General features: G+C 35.5%; 1 protein-coding gene across 1 annotated transcript; it reads left to right on the plus strand.

The window, feature by feature from the left end:
* Window positions 1-1,955: 1,955 nt before the first annotated feature.
* Window positions 1,956-12,380, plus strand: prodh2 (proline dehydrogenase 2). The gene is made up of 10 exons (XM_030163172.1): window positions 1,956-2,183; window positions 4,972-5,162; window positions 6,615-6,741; window positions 7,129-7,200; window positions 7,291-7,371; window positions 7,459-7,602; window positions 8,754-8,920; window positions 9,035-9,145; window positions 11,050-11,138; window positions 11,857-12,380. Exons 1-10 carry the CDS (start codon window positions 1,956-1,958, stop codon window positions 12,036-12,038), a joined length of 1,392 nt encoding a protein of 463 aa, XP_030019032.1. The 3' UTR covers window positions 12,039-12,380.
* Window positions 12,381-12,496: the final 116 nt, after the last annotated feature.

Raw genomic sequence — 12,496 nt, forward strand, 5'->3', positions numbered from 1 at the left:
TTTGACATAAAACATATAGATTTCTTCAATGTCTTATTTCTTTAGCATAATACCCAGCTATTCCTTGTGGTGTATTCCATGCATCAACAGTTTAACATGTACTGGTATTGACTGTTTTGGGCATAAACACATCAGTAAAGCCCTTTCCACATAACTATTATATTGCTAATTCAAGAAATCTTATTATTTCAGTGCGAAATGTAACTGTCCAGTGTGTTGAATGTCATGAATCAGTGACTAGATTCCGGGAAACTTCAGTCACTGAGACAAAATTACAAAAAAAACATAGATTGACATGGAAAATGGACATGGAAACAAGGATTAAACTGAACAAACTATTTTCTAAACTGTAGATTTTTAGAGAATTTCTTCATAACCACATGTTTTGGATTCATTAAAAAATACATCAAGATAAGATAAGACTTTATTTATCCCACAGTGGGGAAATTCAAGTATCACAGCAACATTTACATTAGAATCAGTGTAAACAATATCAGAAAACACAATGGCATAATTAAGGTTAAGGCTTTTTGAGCAGTACATAGTGAATTTATTTTGTTATTGCTAGTGAACGTGGGAATTGCTATTTGGTCTTGATCACCTTTATTTATTAATGTATTTGCTCTGCTATTAGTTCCTTGTACACAAAAAATGTTAAATTTTTTTCTTCTGCTCAAAACAAATAAATTAATGAAATGAAGGTTTGGAGTCATTACTGCAAAAATGTAGCTTTAATTCCAGACGGAATAACAGTCCACTGCAGTAATATCATGAAAGGGTTACGGCATTACCTCTGCATCACCGTCAGCAGGATTTGCTCTGAAATGTAAAAGCATCACTAACTTCCCATGAACCCCTGATGTAAAACAAAGCATTACGTTATAAAATTATTTATGTTATAGGTTTTCTATACTTGTAATGTTTGAAAACCTTTTACTGGTGCAATTTTTATTTGAAGAGGGGCAGTAGTTACAAAGCATCAGAATACACTCAAAAAGCTAAAACTAAATTAATTTGTTTTAGGATGGAACTGTGCATCTTCGCTCATTATTTTTCAGTGTTGATGATGAAATAAAAGATTGAGGAAAAAAAATTGTGCTCGTTCTTCTTGTCAGACAAATCAGCATGTTTCTGTGCACTGTGCAGATTGCAACTTAATACACTGGGTTTAAACCAGGTGACAAACAATGTGCATGTGAAACATTACGTATTACTCAAGCACATACTTTCTGTAATGTGTTTTGAAATGCATTTCAAAAGGAACCCTGTCAATACTCGTCACTGCAACATGTTAAAATAAACCCAGCCATTGTTAGCCAGTTAATGCTGCTTTATTTCACTTAAAAAGGCAACACTACTATGATAATAATAATAATAATAATCACAAATAACTTTTATTTGTCTAACTCTGATAGAACTTTCATAGACAAATACAATCCAAAGTTATTTCTTTGAAAGAGATAAAAACACATGTCAAAAGCTGTTTTAGTTGATGGCAAACTGAGAGAACATAAAGTATGTTAGCTGATGCTAAGGGTCAGCTTGGTATTTACTCAAAATTTCAAGGCAGTAACTTATTAACCAGAGGAGGCCAAAAGATGATAAATTTCTGTGATCTGCATGCAGACCCACAGTCCCACTTCCTCAGCGTGTCATTGCTGGGATGTTCTGAGAGGCATAAGAAACAGAAGGTAAGAGGTTTCTGCTCAAACTGCTCATTCTTATTCACATTTATAACTTTTGTAATTCCTGAAACATATTTTAATATTGTTGATTATGAGCAGATAGGCAGTTAAATGCATATATTTTAATTTACTTCTTAGCTTGGTTATGCCACTGCTGGGATCAGATAATTGACACATTACAGCCACATTTACACAAACATTGTGAATCACTCAGGTTCCACCTTCGAAGAGTGTCAGAACACAAACAGACACACACTTCAGACTGGGACCATGCTGAGCACTCGTTTTCGTCCTACACTCACTCACCTGTTGTCAGTGAGGTTCTTGGGCTCGGCCACCCCCAGGATGGTGGCCTCCAAGCAGCCTGACCTTCTGTCCACCACCCTGGCCTTTGAGGATCCCAGAGCCTTCAAGGTGAAGAGTCTGAATGAGCTGCTTCGTGCCCTCAGCATCTTCCGTCTGTGCTCCTTCCCTGTGCTGGTTAACAACTGTGGAAAGGTGAGATTTAAAAAAAAAAATCAAATACACAGTCTTTTTGTTGCTGCTTGGATAGTCACAATGTAGAGATAGACATGACAGGAAGAATCTATATTATACGCTGTTTACCTGGTGAGTCAGACCATGTTGAATGTTGGAATGTTGTTGAGCCAGGCTGAGATTAATATCTCAATGGACACTGAATTTGTGTATTTAAAGTCTGTGTTGTTGTGTGATTGTTGTGTACAGTTTTGTAAGTATGTACATGTTAGTGAGTTAAAATATAACGTAAATGTACTTGTAATCTGTTACATTTAGTGAGGATAAATAGTAATATTGTACAATTTACAAAAATTTCCATCCAAATATATTCTTTTTGGTAAAAAGCTTACATAAATACCAGCATTATTACCATTAACAAAACCTACAACTAAAACTAGCTGTGAAAAAGTGTCAGTTACTTAAATAAAATTAAAAGCAGGAGATTTCAGAGGAACAAAAACTAAATAAAGACTAAAATTAAAGAAATAGAGATATGTCATCACTTTATTTCAGAGAATAAAATCGTTTTGCACTGATTTCTTTTTACATTTGATGTGATCAATCTACCATTTTTTAAGGATCCCGGCTCTTATCACAATATACCAGAAAACTAAAGATGAAACAAAAAACTTAACTTCAAAATAAAAACTTGCAAACACTAACAAAAAGTAAAATTTAAATAAAAACCAAACTGCAAAAAAAAAAAAAAATTATACACACACACACACACATATATATGTATATATATATATATATATATATATATATATATATATATATATATATATATATATATATATATATATATATTTTTTTTTTTTTTTTTTTTTTTTAAGGAGTTAAAATGTATATCTTTTGAATGTGTTTGTTTTTAGCTTCATTTATAATATCTTTTAGAAAAGTTATCAAAAACTTTGCAAATAAAGTAGACTGAAAAGAAGGTGGTTGTTGAATTTTCATGGATGTAGCTTTTACATTTTGCATGATTGTTTTATGTTTGAGGAGCAAACATGATTTGGTCAATTGACTTTTATATATTTTTGGAGGATGTTTGCTCTTTAGTAAAATGTCATGTCACCGTGACACACAACAGTTACACACTTCCTCAAAACATGAAGCCAAGTTTCAGAAGTCGGGTAATCCATTCAACAGTCCACCTGCTACTCTGAAAAGGTAAATGTCTCATAAAGTACTGTAATTGTTTTTGCTAATATTTCTTGAGGATTGTCCAGGGGTATGTTGAATCTGATTTTTGCCCATGTGTGTTTCTAAGGTTACGGTCAGAACCAATGAGACAACCTGTTGGCATTTAGGTTTTAAAACAGACTGCAACTCAAAACCAGATGACATGGGCATAGTGATAGAAGGCAGGAGCAGGACAATATCCCATTAGCTGTGGTCATGTTGTTTGCCTTGATTCACACATTGAACCTCGACTACCATTGTGACCTTAAATATACCTTTGAGGTGCTTCAGAAAATTGAAAAGGGGCTGGAGGGTATCACTGTCCAGGAAAGTTCAAGTGCTCAACAACACACTATATAACCATGAGTGTTTGATCGGTCAAGGCAGATATTTCTGTGTTTACATAGAAAAATTTGGTCTCCTCAGTATTTCAAATGCATCATGTCATGTGCTATTAGCTGTGTTTGCATGGTACTCTGTAATTTTGATGTGCAGTTTTATTGTTAGGGTACTGAAAGACTGGTCTGTTTGTACATTGTTAGATGTTATTCATGTTCAAGACCTATAGACTGTTGTCCACAGTGGTATGTTTGTAATGCTTTAAAGTTGACCACCAAAGCATTTTTCAGTGTTTTGAATTTTGTTATCCATCCTTGGATTAAAAGTGGTTTAAGATATTCTGTTGTCTTCACTTTATTCTCTGAGGGGTGAACAGTGTTTGTAGGTGGCACAAGATAGATGTGGGTATGACTGCTGTCTATGATTTGCAAAATCAGAAATGGAAGTAGTGAAAATAGGCAACTTGTGAAGGAACATAAAATAATAGTCTCCCCATGTCTGCATGAGTTCTCTCTGCTTTTTCCCACCATCCAAAGGCATGCACTGAATAGGTTAACTGGTTTATCTAAATCACCCATAAGTATTAATGTGAGGGTGAATGGTTGTTTGTCTGTATGTGTCATCCCTGAGATGAACTGGTGATATATACAGGGTGAACCCCACCTTCGCCTGATGGTAGCTGGGCCACGCAACCCTCTGGAGGATAAAGCAGTTCAGAAAATGAATGAATAAAATAACCATTTCAATTAACCATTAAGAAATTTAATCCAATTAAAATGATTTTTTTTTCTAGTATAACATGAAAGATCTCTGTTGAGATCATATAGGGAAAGTAAAAATGTAACATGTAAAAAGAAGATGAAAAATCATGTGAGAGTAACATATGCAGATCATAAAACATGCAGTTGATTTTTATTTTATTTTTTGGAACCACTTTCAATGATTTTATCATGATAGTTCAAAAGATGTTTTTTTTCAGCGTAAGTTACTTTTTATTACAAACTACTTAAAATACTTATATTTACAGGACATATAACTAAAAACCTCAACATATTACATTTCAGAAGTAACCTTCCTACTGCTGCATTTAAACCAAAACCTGTACATCTAAATACTAAATACAAAAAAATAACATAAAGAAGGAAAGTAGCAAAGAAGACGATATGACAAACACAATGATTCTGTTTGACCTCATGGAGCTGTGTCCTCCTCTATATCCCTTCTCCTTCTCCTTCTCCTTCAGCTGATGTCCATAGCGCGTACTCTCCTTGGGAGGAGGGGGTTCTCTCTGCTGCTGAGACCCACTGTATACGCCCAGTTTGTGGCTGGAGAGAATGAGACTGAGATCTCTCAGTCCATGGAGAAGATGAGCTCGTTGGGGCTGAGGCCGATGCTGGCTGTTCCTATTGAGGAGGACCTGGGGGAGGGCACTGGGTAGGCCTCATCTTTGTGATTTTGCACAAAGCTTGTTCAGAGTCAGCTGACTTTTCACCCTGTGTTTACCTCTAACATGAGTAGGAATGACATTTGTCACTAGTTTTACTGATCTTTCCTTGTTTCAAATTTACATACATGGATCACATTTTCTCTTTAGATTTTATTTCAAAAAAGGAAAGTTGAATTAAAAAAATCCTGCACACTGCTCTTGATAATGTGATGCTGACCACAAACAGTGTGTAAGATGTTTTTTATATGTATACTGTATATATTTAAGTGAACCTTCCAAAACACCAGAAACATAGAGAATTTGATGTTAAAATGTCCTCAGCATCAAAAATATCAGAATAAACTGCGACCTATGACATCTAAGACTTGATGTCTATCTACGTTTTATCTGGAAGTCAGATTTGATCCTTTTCTGTGGCTTTAAAGGGTCAGTGTGTATTATTTAGTGACACCTAGTGGTGAAGTTGTGGGTTGCACTACTTTGCTGTTACCTTCTGATGTCCAGTGGCCATTAAAATGTGAAAAGTCCTCATTATAACCAGTGTTTGGAGTTTTTGAGTTAAGTGACTAGACACTTAAAGGAGTGATATTTTGCTTTTTTTAAATGGAATTATGCATTTTAAAACATTTCCCTGTGGTCTACATAAACTGTAAATGCTATGCTTGGGTCTGAATTCTTCATTAATTCAACTCCACAGGTCCATCTCCAACCCTATTTCTGAGTAATGACACCAGAAAGGTCATTTTGAGTGCTGGCCCTTTAAATGCAAATGACCCCACCTCCTCCAAGTTGTTGATTGTGCTGCTTGGTCCCGTTCAGCCACTTATGTTCATTAATACAATCAACAACTGAACATTTTAGGTAACCAGCTCAAAGTTTGGACATATTTTCAGTATGGACTACAACCACTGCTGCTGACAAACAATTATGTCGTACTCGGAGAAATGTTTGTCGGAAGTCTTGACCTTATATGAGCAAATGTCATGATGTAACTAGATATAAAACATAACAAATTAAGAAGGAATTGAAACAGGTTGTAGAAATCCACTCGAATTTTGCCAAAATAAATATAAAGATAGCTTTGCAGCACCTGGAGGGTTGAAATTTAAACTTTAGGAACTATTAGGGTCCAAATACACAAATAAATGTACCAAAGACTAATAAAAGTGGGTTTAACAAAACATGACCCCTTTAAATGAAGCTGGTTATATTAATGCACCTTAATATTGGATGCCACCTGCGATAAAACCGACAAATAAGGAAAGGACGCCTACACTGAGATACAACAGATAAACACAATAAATTCTACATTCCATTTTTCTAATTAGATCCCCTTAAATCTTTCTAAATCTTCCACACTGGGCCTGTAAGATATGTTTGCATGTTTCAGAGTGTAGCAGGTTATGGTCTCAGGTCATGTTATTGCCTTTCATCTCCAGAGAGAAGAGATATGATGACAATATGGAGTCCATGTTGGAATGTGTGCGAATGTCACACAGTAACGCCTGGAGTAAAGACCCCATGATGCAGCTGAAGATAACGGCTCTGCTCAGTCCTGAGTTGTGTGTAAGCTAAAGAGCTCTGGTTTACTAGTGTCTCCTACATGTTTTCATTGTGTGTTGTTTTACAAAGATGTAAAATACAGATCTACACAGTAATTATACAGTAAATTCTATGTTTTTTTGTAAATCTTTTGGACACTGGTGATTTTTCTGTGTTTAGTGAATGGGAACACCAACACACTGTTTGATTTAGCCCAATGTGTGTCAAAATGAGTGGGAAAAAAAAGATAAGATACACATTTTGAATGTGCAATGTGTCCACAGCTGTTCCAGAATGTCTTTTCTTATCTAACATGAGGCGGTTCACATCTCTCTGATCCCCATGTCTTCTATTTACTGTGGAAAAGTGTGGGTGCTGTTCTCTTACTGAGTCGGTTCTGCTTGTTTCCAGGTGAAACTCACAACTCTCATCGCACAACAACCGTATGATCTGGATCTACTCATCAGAGCTATGGATGGAGAGGTGCATCTACATTCCTCTTATGAATGTATCTCCAATCATCATTATGCATTTAACTGAGTTTTTTTCTTTTTTTGAAACTGTTCCTTTCAGTCAATCAGCTTCCCTGGTTTAGATGAAAAAGACAGCGCACACTTCTTCTGTGGTTTGCAGAGACTTAATAAAATTGGAGAGGTACAAATTACATGATTTCTTTAGTTACTCTGATGTTTTTCTGTTGGACTGTGATGTGTTAAATTTTCATCTCTGTGTGTTTTTAAGGCAAGTGTCAACAAGGTTCGAGTGCTGGTTGACGCAGAGTACACCTACATGAACCCTGCCCTCTCCCTGGTAACCATGGCGATGATGAAAAAATTTAACAAAGATAGTGCCTGGATTTGGAACACGTATCAGTGCTACCTCAAGGTACAGCCATTATAGTAATAATAATAATAATAATAATAATAATAATAATAATAATAACAATTATTATTATTAGTAGTAGTAGTAATAGTAGGAATAGTAATTATGGTACTAATTTGAGTCATCATAATCATCATTACCTACTTCTTCTTCTTATTATTTTTAATAATAATAATGTTATTATCTATTGCTGTTTTTATGTTTTTTTGTTTCTTTTATTTTGGGAAAAGGTGCCCTTGCAGAACTTTTTACTAATTAGAATTTACAGTCAGTTCATACATCAGTACAGGGAAAACCCTATCTGTTGAATTTTATAGTTAAAAAAATAAATAAATAAAAAGTAATTAATTTATTACACTGAAATGTTTGACTTCGAATCCCACCTGTTTGAATCAAGGTTATTATCGTTAATGAAAACTAATGAACTGATGAAAACTAGAATTGAAAAAACATTTTTATTAAATGAAATAAATAAAAATTATAATTAAAAGAAAAAAAGATAACTAACTGAAACTGTATTGTGCGCTTACAAAACTAACTAAAATATTATAAAACTGCAAAAATTATAGATAAAATTCCCTTTATTTTTGTCTTGGTCAGTGTTGGATTGATATGAAATGGATTGGTTTCACTCGAGCAATTTTAGCTAATGGCACTATATGGCACTTCATGGTCCGTCACTTCTCGTCACTTGTCATTTAGAGTCGTCTTCTTGTCCCCCCCACTCTTCGTGAAAACATGCAGACTAAAGTTGGGAGAAAGCAGCAGAGTCCTGTCTGGGATTTATGTGAATACGACAGAGAAGAAGAGAAAAGATATATAAAAAAATAAATAAAACTAAACTAAAACGAAGCATTTACAAACAAATGAAAACTAATAAAAACTAGCAAACCTGCTCTAAAAAGTAACTAAAACTAACTGAATTAGAGGGAAAAAGAAGTCAAAACTACATAAAACCAAACTATAATGAAAAATCCAAAACTATTGTAACCTTGGTCTGAATTAGTGCGGTCTGAAATGGTGATAAATTCACCCAAAGGGTTCCTAAACTTCTCTTAGTCATGGAAACACTGTCTCCATTTTTCTATTAATCTGTACAAATGTTCCTCTAATATTGAAATAATGTGGTTTTACTCTTTTTCTCTTCCTCTCAGGAGTCCAGGTCTCTTATCTTAGAGGCCTTGAGTCTGTCTAAAAGCGAGGGCTTCTGTCTGGGGGTCAAGCTGGTGAGGGGGGCCTACATGGACAAAGAGAGGAAGCTGGCAGAGAAGGAGGGTCGACTTGACCCCATCCACAAATCCTGGGAGGACACCAACGACAGGTGCAGAGACCGTCACGATTTTAAATGACATAAAGTGAAATATAGCACAAGGACTGGAACAGATATGAACTGTGAGTGTGATTTTACCTCCATGTTTTCATCCTGTGTGTGCAGTTACAACGGCTCACTCAACGTCATGCTGGAAGCCATCTCCCAAAACCCCGACCGCTTCAAGATCATAGTCGCTACACACAATGAGGCATCAGTTAGACAAACTGCCCAGAGGTTAGACACCAAAACTAAATGTGTCATTAATACAAAAACTGGTTCATCTGAGTCACATACATTTCACATACATTTTCACCAAACGCAGAATGTTTAACCCCTACTAACAATTTTCATGTAAGAGTTTGTGCATGAAAGGGAAAGGCACAAGGAGGATGTATAACCTAATGATACAACATTTATATATTTTATATTAGTATTTTAGTTATTCTTTTAGTCTCTGATGATGCTTCCTCAAGTAATAACTCAAACCCTTCTTGAAGTTTTTATACTGTGTGTAAATTGGGGGAAAACTCTCAATTTTAACTTGATTTAACAAGCTTTGAGCTTTACAAAGTAAAAGCACATCAGTGACCAAAGCGAAACAGTGGTTTGTGCTATGGTTCAATTAAAAGGTCCGTTCTTACAGAGGCTAATAATTTTGTCCCAGCTGGTTTTTTGAAATAATTTTGTTTCTGTGTGCAAAATAAAGTAATGTAAGCATCCAAAACAAAACTAGCATTTATGAAAAAGTTGTGTTTGCTTTAACAGCACTCATTAACCCTTTCATGCATGAATTATGAGAACCTTAATGGGTCAAAACACAGAAATGTCCAGTCAAAGAGCGAACTTTAATTGACTGCCATTCCAACATGTATTTCAATATAAAGTAGCTCCTTGTTTTGGATAATCCCTTATGGTCCAACCAAAGTAAAAATGAATTTAAAAGTAAAAATGTGGGTCAAATTGTCTCTAAAATATCTCATCAGAGAGATTTTGAATACCATGTTTTGACCCTAATCGAGTTATTTTTCCTGAGTGTTTTTATTCCTCTTTAGGCATGAAAAAAACAATACGATTGAACATTTTTTTTATGAACCTATTTTTCATGGAGTTGCAAAAATATCCGCTCAGCTGGACATCATGCATTTAATTTTCGAACCAAAGAAACATGTCTTTACTGATATACTGAGTGAAAACTATGAAATTTTTTTTGAATGCTGTTAATCTGGTGTTTGTCACATTTTAACATACTCTAATATTAGTTATTACTCACTTCATGGATAATATGCAAAACAACAAAACAAAACTACAGTCTAATAACAATAACAAGCAATTGATTTACACTCAAACATATTAGTGCAGATTAGGTTCATCAAGAACAGCACAGTTACAGTAATGGTACGAATGTCAGTGTATGGGATGATGCGTAGGTGTCCACTGTGTTGGCTGATATAGAACAAAAACAATAAAATCCATGAATATACAAGAGAACAGCTGTAGAATAACTGTCCACTGTAATGACCACTATGCATGAAAGGTTTAAACACTTAAAAAAAAACAAACAAACAAAACACTTCATAGGGGGGTAATAAATTTGCTGTTAAATGTAGAGCCTACTATGCTGCTAAATTACGAGTGCTAACTTGGTCTTTTCCCTTTCTAGTACTTTCTATCTTCTCTCTTCCTTTTCCTTTCTCCAGCTGTCTTTGGTTCTGGTTTTGTTTGTTCCTGATGGTTCTGGACTCCATCCTGCCCAGCGCTCACCTGTGTTGTCCTGTGTCTCTTCTGTTGTTCTTTATACAAACTGTTCTTTTCTCTGACCTTAACTCCAGCCAAGGTGAGGCAGATGGCTGCGGATGGTTTTGTCCAAGGTTTTTTTCTTTTTTTTTAAAGACCTCTATTTAATCCAAAGCAATTTACAAAATACAGCAAAGCACTTGCCCCAAACTAACCCCACACATACATACACTTCTATAAAAATATACGTACATACTTCTCCATTGTCGACGTGGTCTTGGAGGATTTGCTGCTCGTTTCTTCATGTAGTTGAATTTGTGAGGAGTCTTGAGATAATCAGGTTTTAAGAACAGTGTTATGTAAATAAAACTGAACTGAACTGAATGGTATTCTTTTCTTTTCAGGATGGAGGAGTTGGGGATAGACAAACATGGAGGCTCGGTGTGTTTTGGACAGCTGCTGGGCATGTGTGATCACGTCTCCCTCACTCTGGGTGAGCTGACGTCCATTATCAGGAGGAGATGCTGTGAATTGATTTGACAGTAAACAAAAAAAAAACACCCAAATATATCATCCATAAGGTTGCGACAAAACAACTAAGAACAAAAACAATCCAGACAAACCTTAATAGAACTGAGCTGGAAAACTGCATTTAACATTTTAACCCATAAAGGCCCAGTACTACTTTTGTGGCAATTTCCAAATGAATTTTTCTCTTTATTTAACAGTTTTTAAGTGATTTATAACCCTTTACTATTACATTATCCTCCATATTTTTGGCATTTTTCAGTGAAAATCAGGTATTTTCTGATATTTAATTCACTGATCATGTAGATGGTCACAAAAGCTCAGATTAAAGTTGAGCGCTATTATATCAAAAACAGAGAAAGCTGAAGAAAAAGTGACTTTTCCAGCAAAGATATCAATAACTGAACATAAGCTAAGTGTCTCCATCTACTGTCATTTATCAAACTCCATGGGTATTACCTGTCGAATCAATGTTGTGGAAGATGACGGTGTTTCCATGGTAACTACAGAGCCTCTGAATGTCCAAATGGGTCATATCTGATGATCATGAAAAGATGACAAACTGCATTTTACACCAATTATTTACATGTATTGATAGGATTAGTGGATCAGCAGGTATTAAACATTTTAGATCAATTGGGTCTTTATGGGTTAATCACCTATTTTTTCTTCTCATTCTCCAGCTAAAGAGGGTTATGCTGTGTACAAGTCCGTTCCATATGGCACAGTGGACGACACACTCCCCTACCTGGTGCGTCGGGCTCAGGAGAACCGCACAGTACTGCAGGGAATCCGGAAGGAGAGGGACCTACTGAGACAAGAGCTCCAAAGGAGAGTCCGCCAGAGGCTGAAGGGAGGAAGCTGATGGACCCCGGGGACAAAGGATAAAACAGAACAAAAAGGACATGGACATACATGATGACAGGAACATATGACAGGAATACATGAGGACATGATGTAGTATCAGCAAACAATATGGAGTAGTGTTTGTCCAAGATACCAGACAAATGTTTGCTCATCTATGAAGCTATACACTTTATACAAGTTTATATATTTTTGAGGACTTAATATAAATTGAGTAGTTTGGATAAATGAGTCTTACTGTGTGCATGTGACCTTGGATGTAGACGGCTGTTAGTGAAATAGTGCTATATGCTTTATGTTTGATGTACAAAAATTGATTTTAAATAGAATTCTTTTCAACATATTCTTTTAACCTACTTACATAAGTTATTCCACAGTCAGCAGAAGTCTAAGGCCATGGCTGATTTCTAACAGAATAACATAACCGGTGACACAGTGACTGAACCTGGTGGTTGTTGC

Source organism: Sphaeramia orbicularis, chromosome 19, assembly GCF_902148855.1.
Source record: "Sphaeramia orbicularis chromosome 19, fSphaOr1.1, whole genome shotgun sequence".
Lineage (NCBI taxonomy): Eukaryota > Metazoa > Chordata > Actinopteri > Kurtiformes > Apogonidae > Sphaeramia > Sphaeramia orbicularis.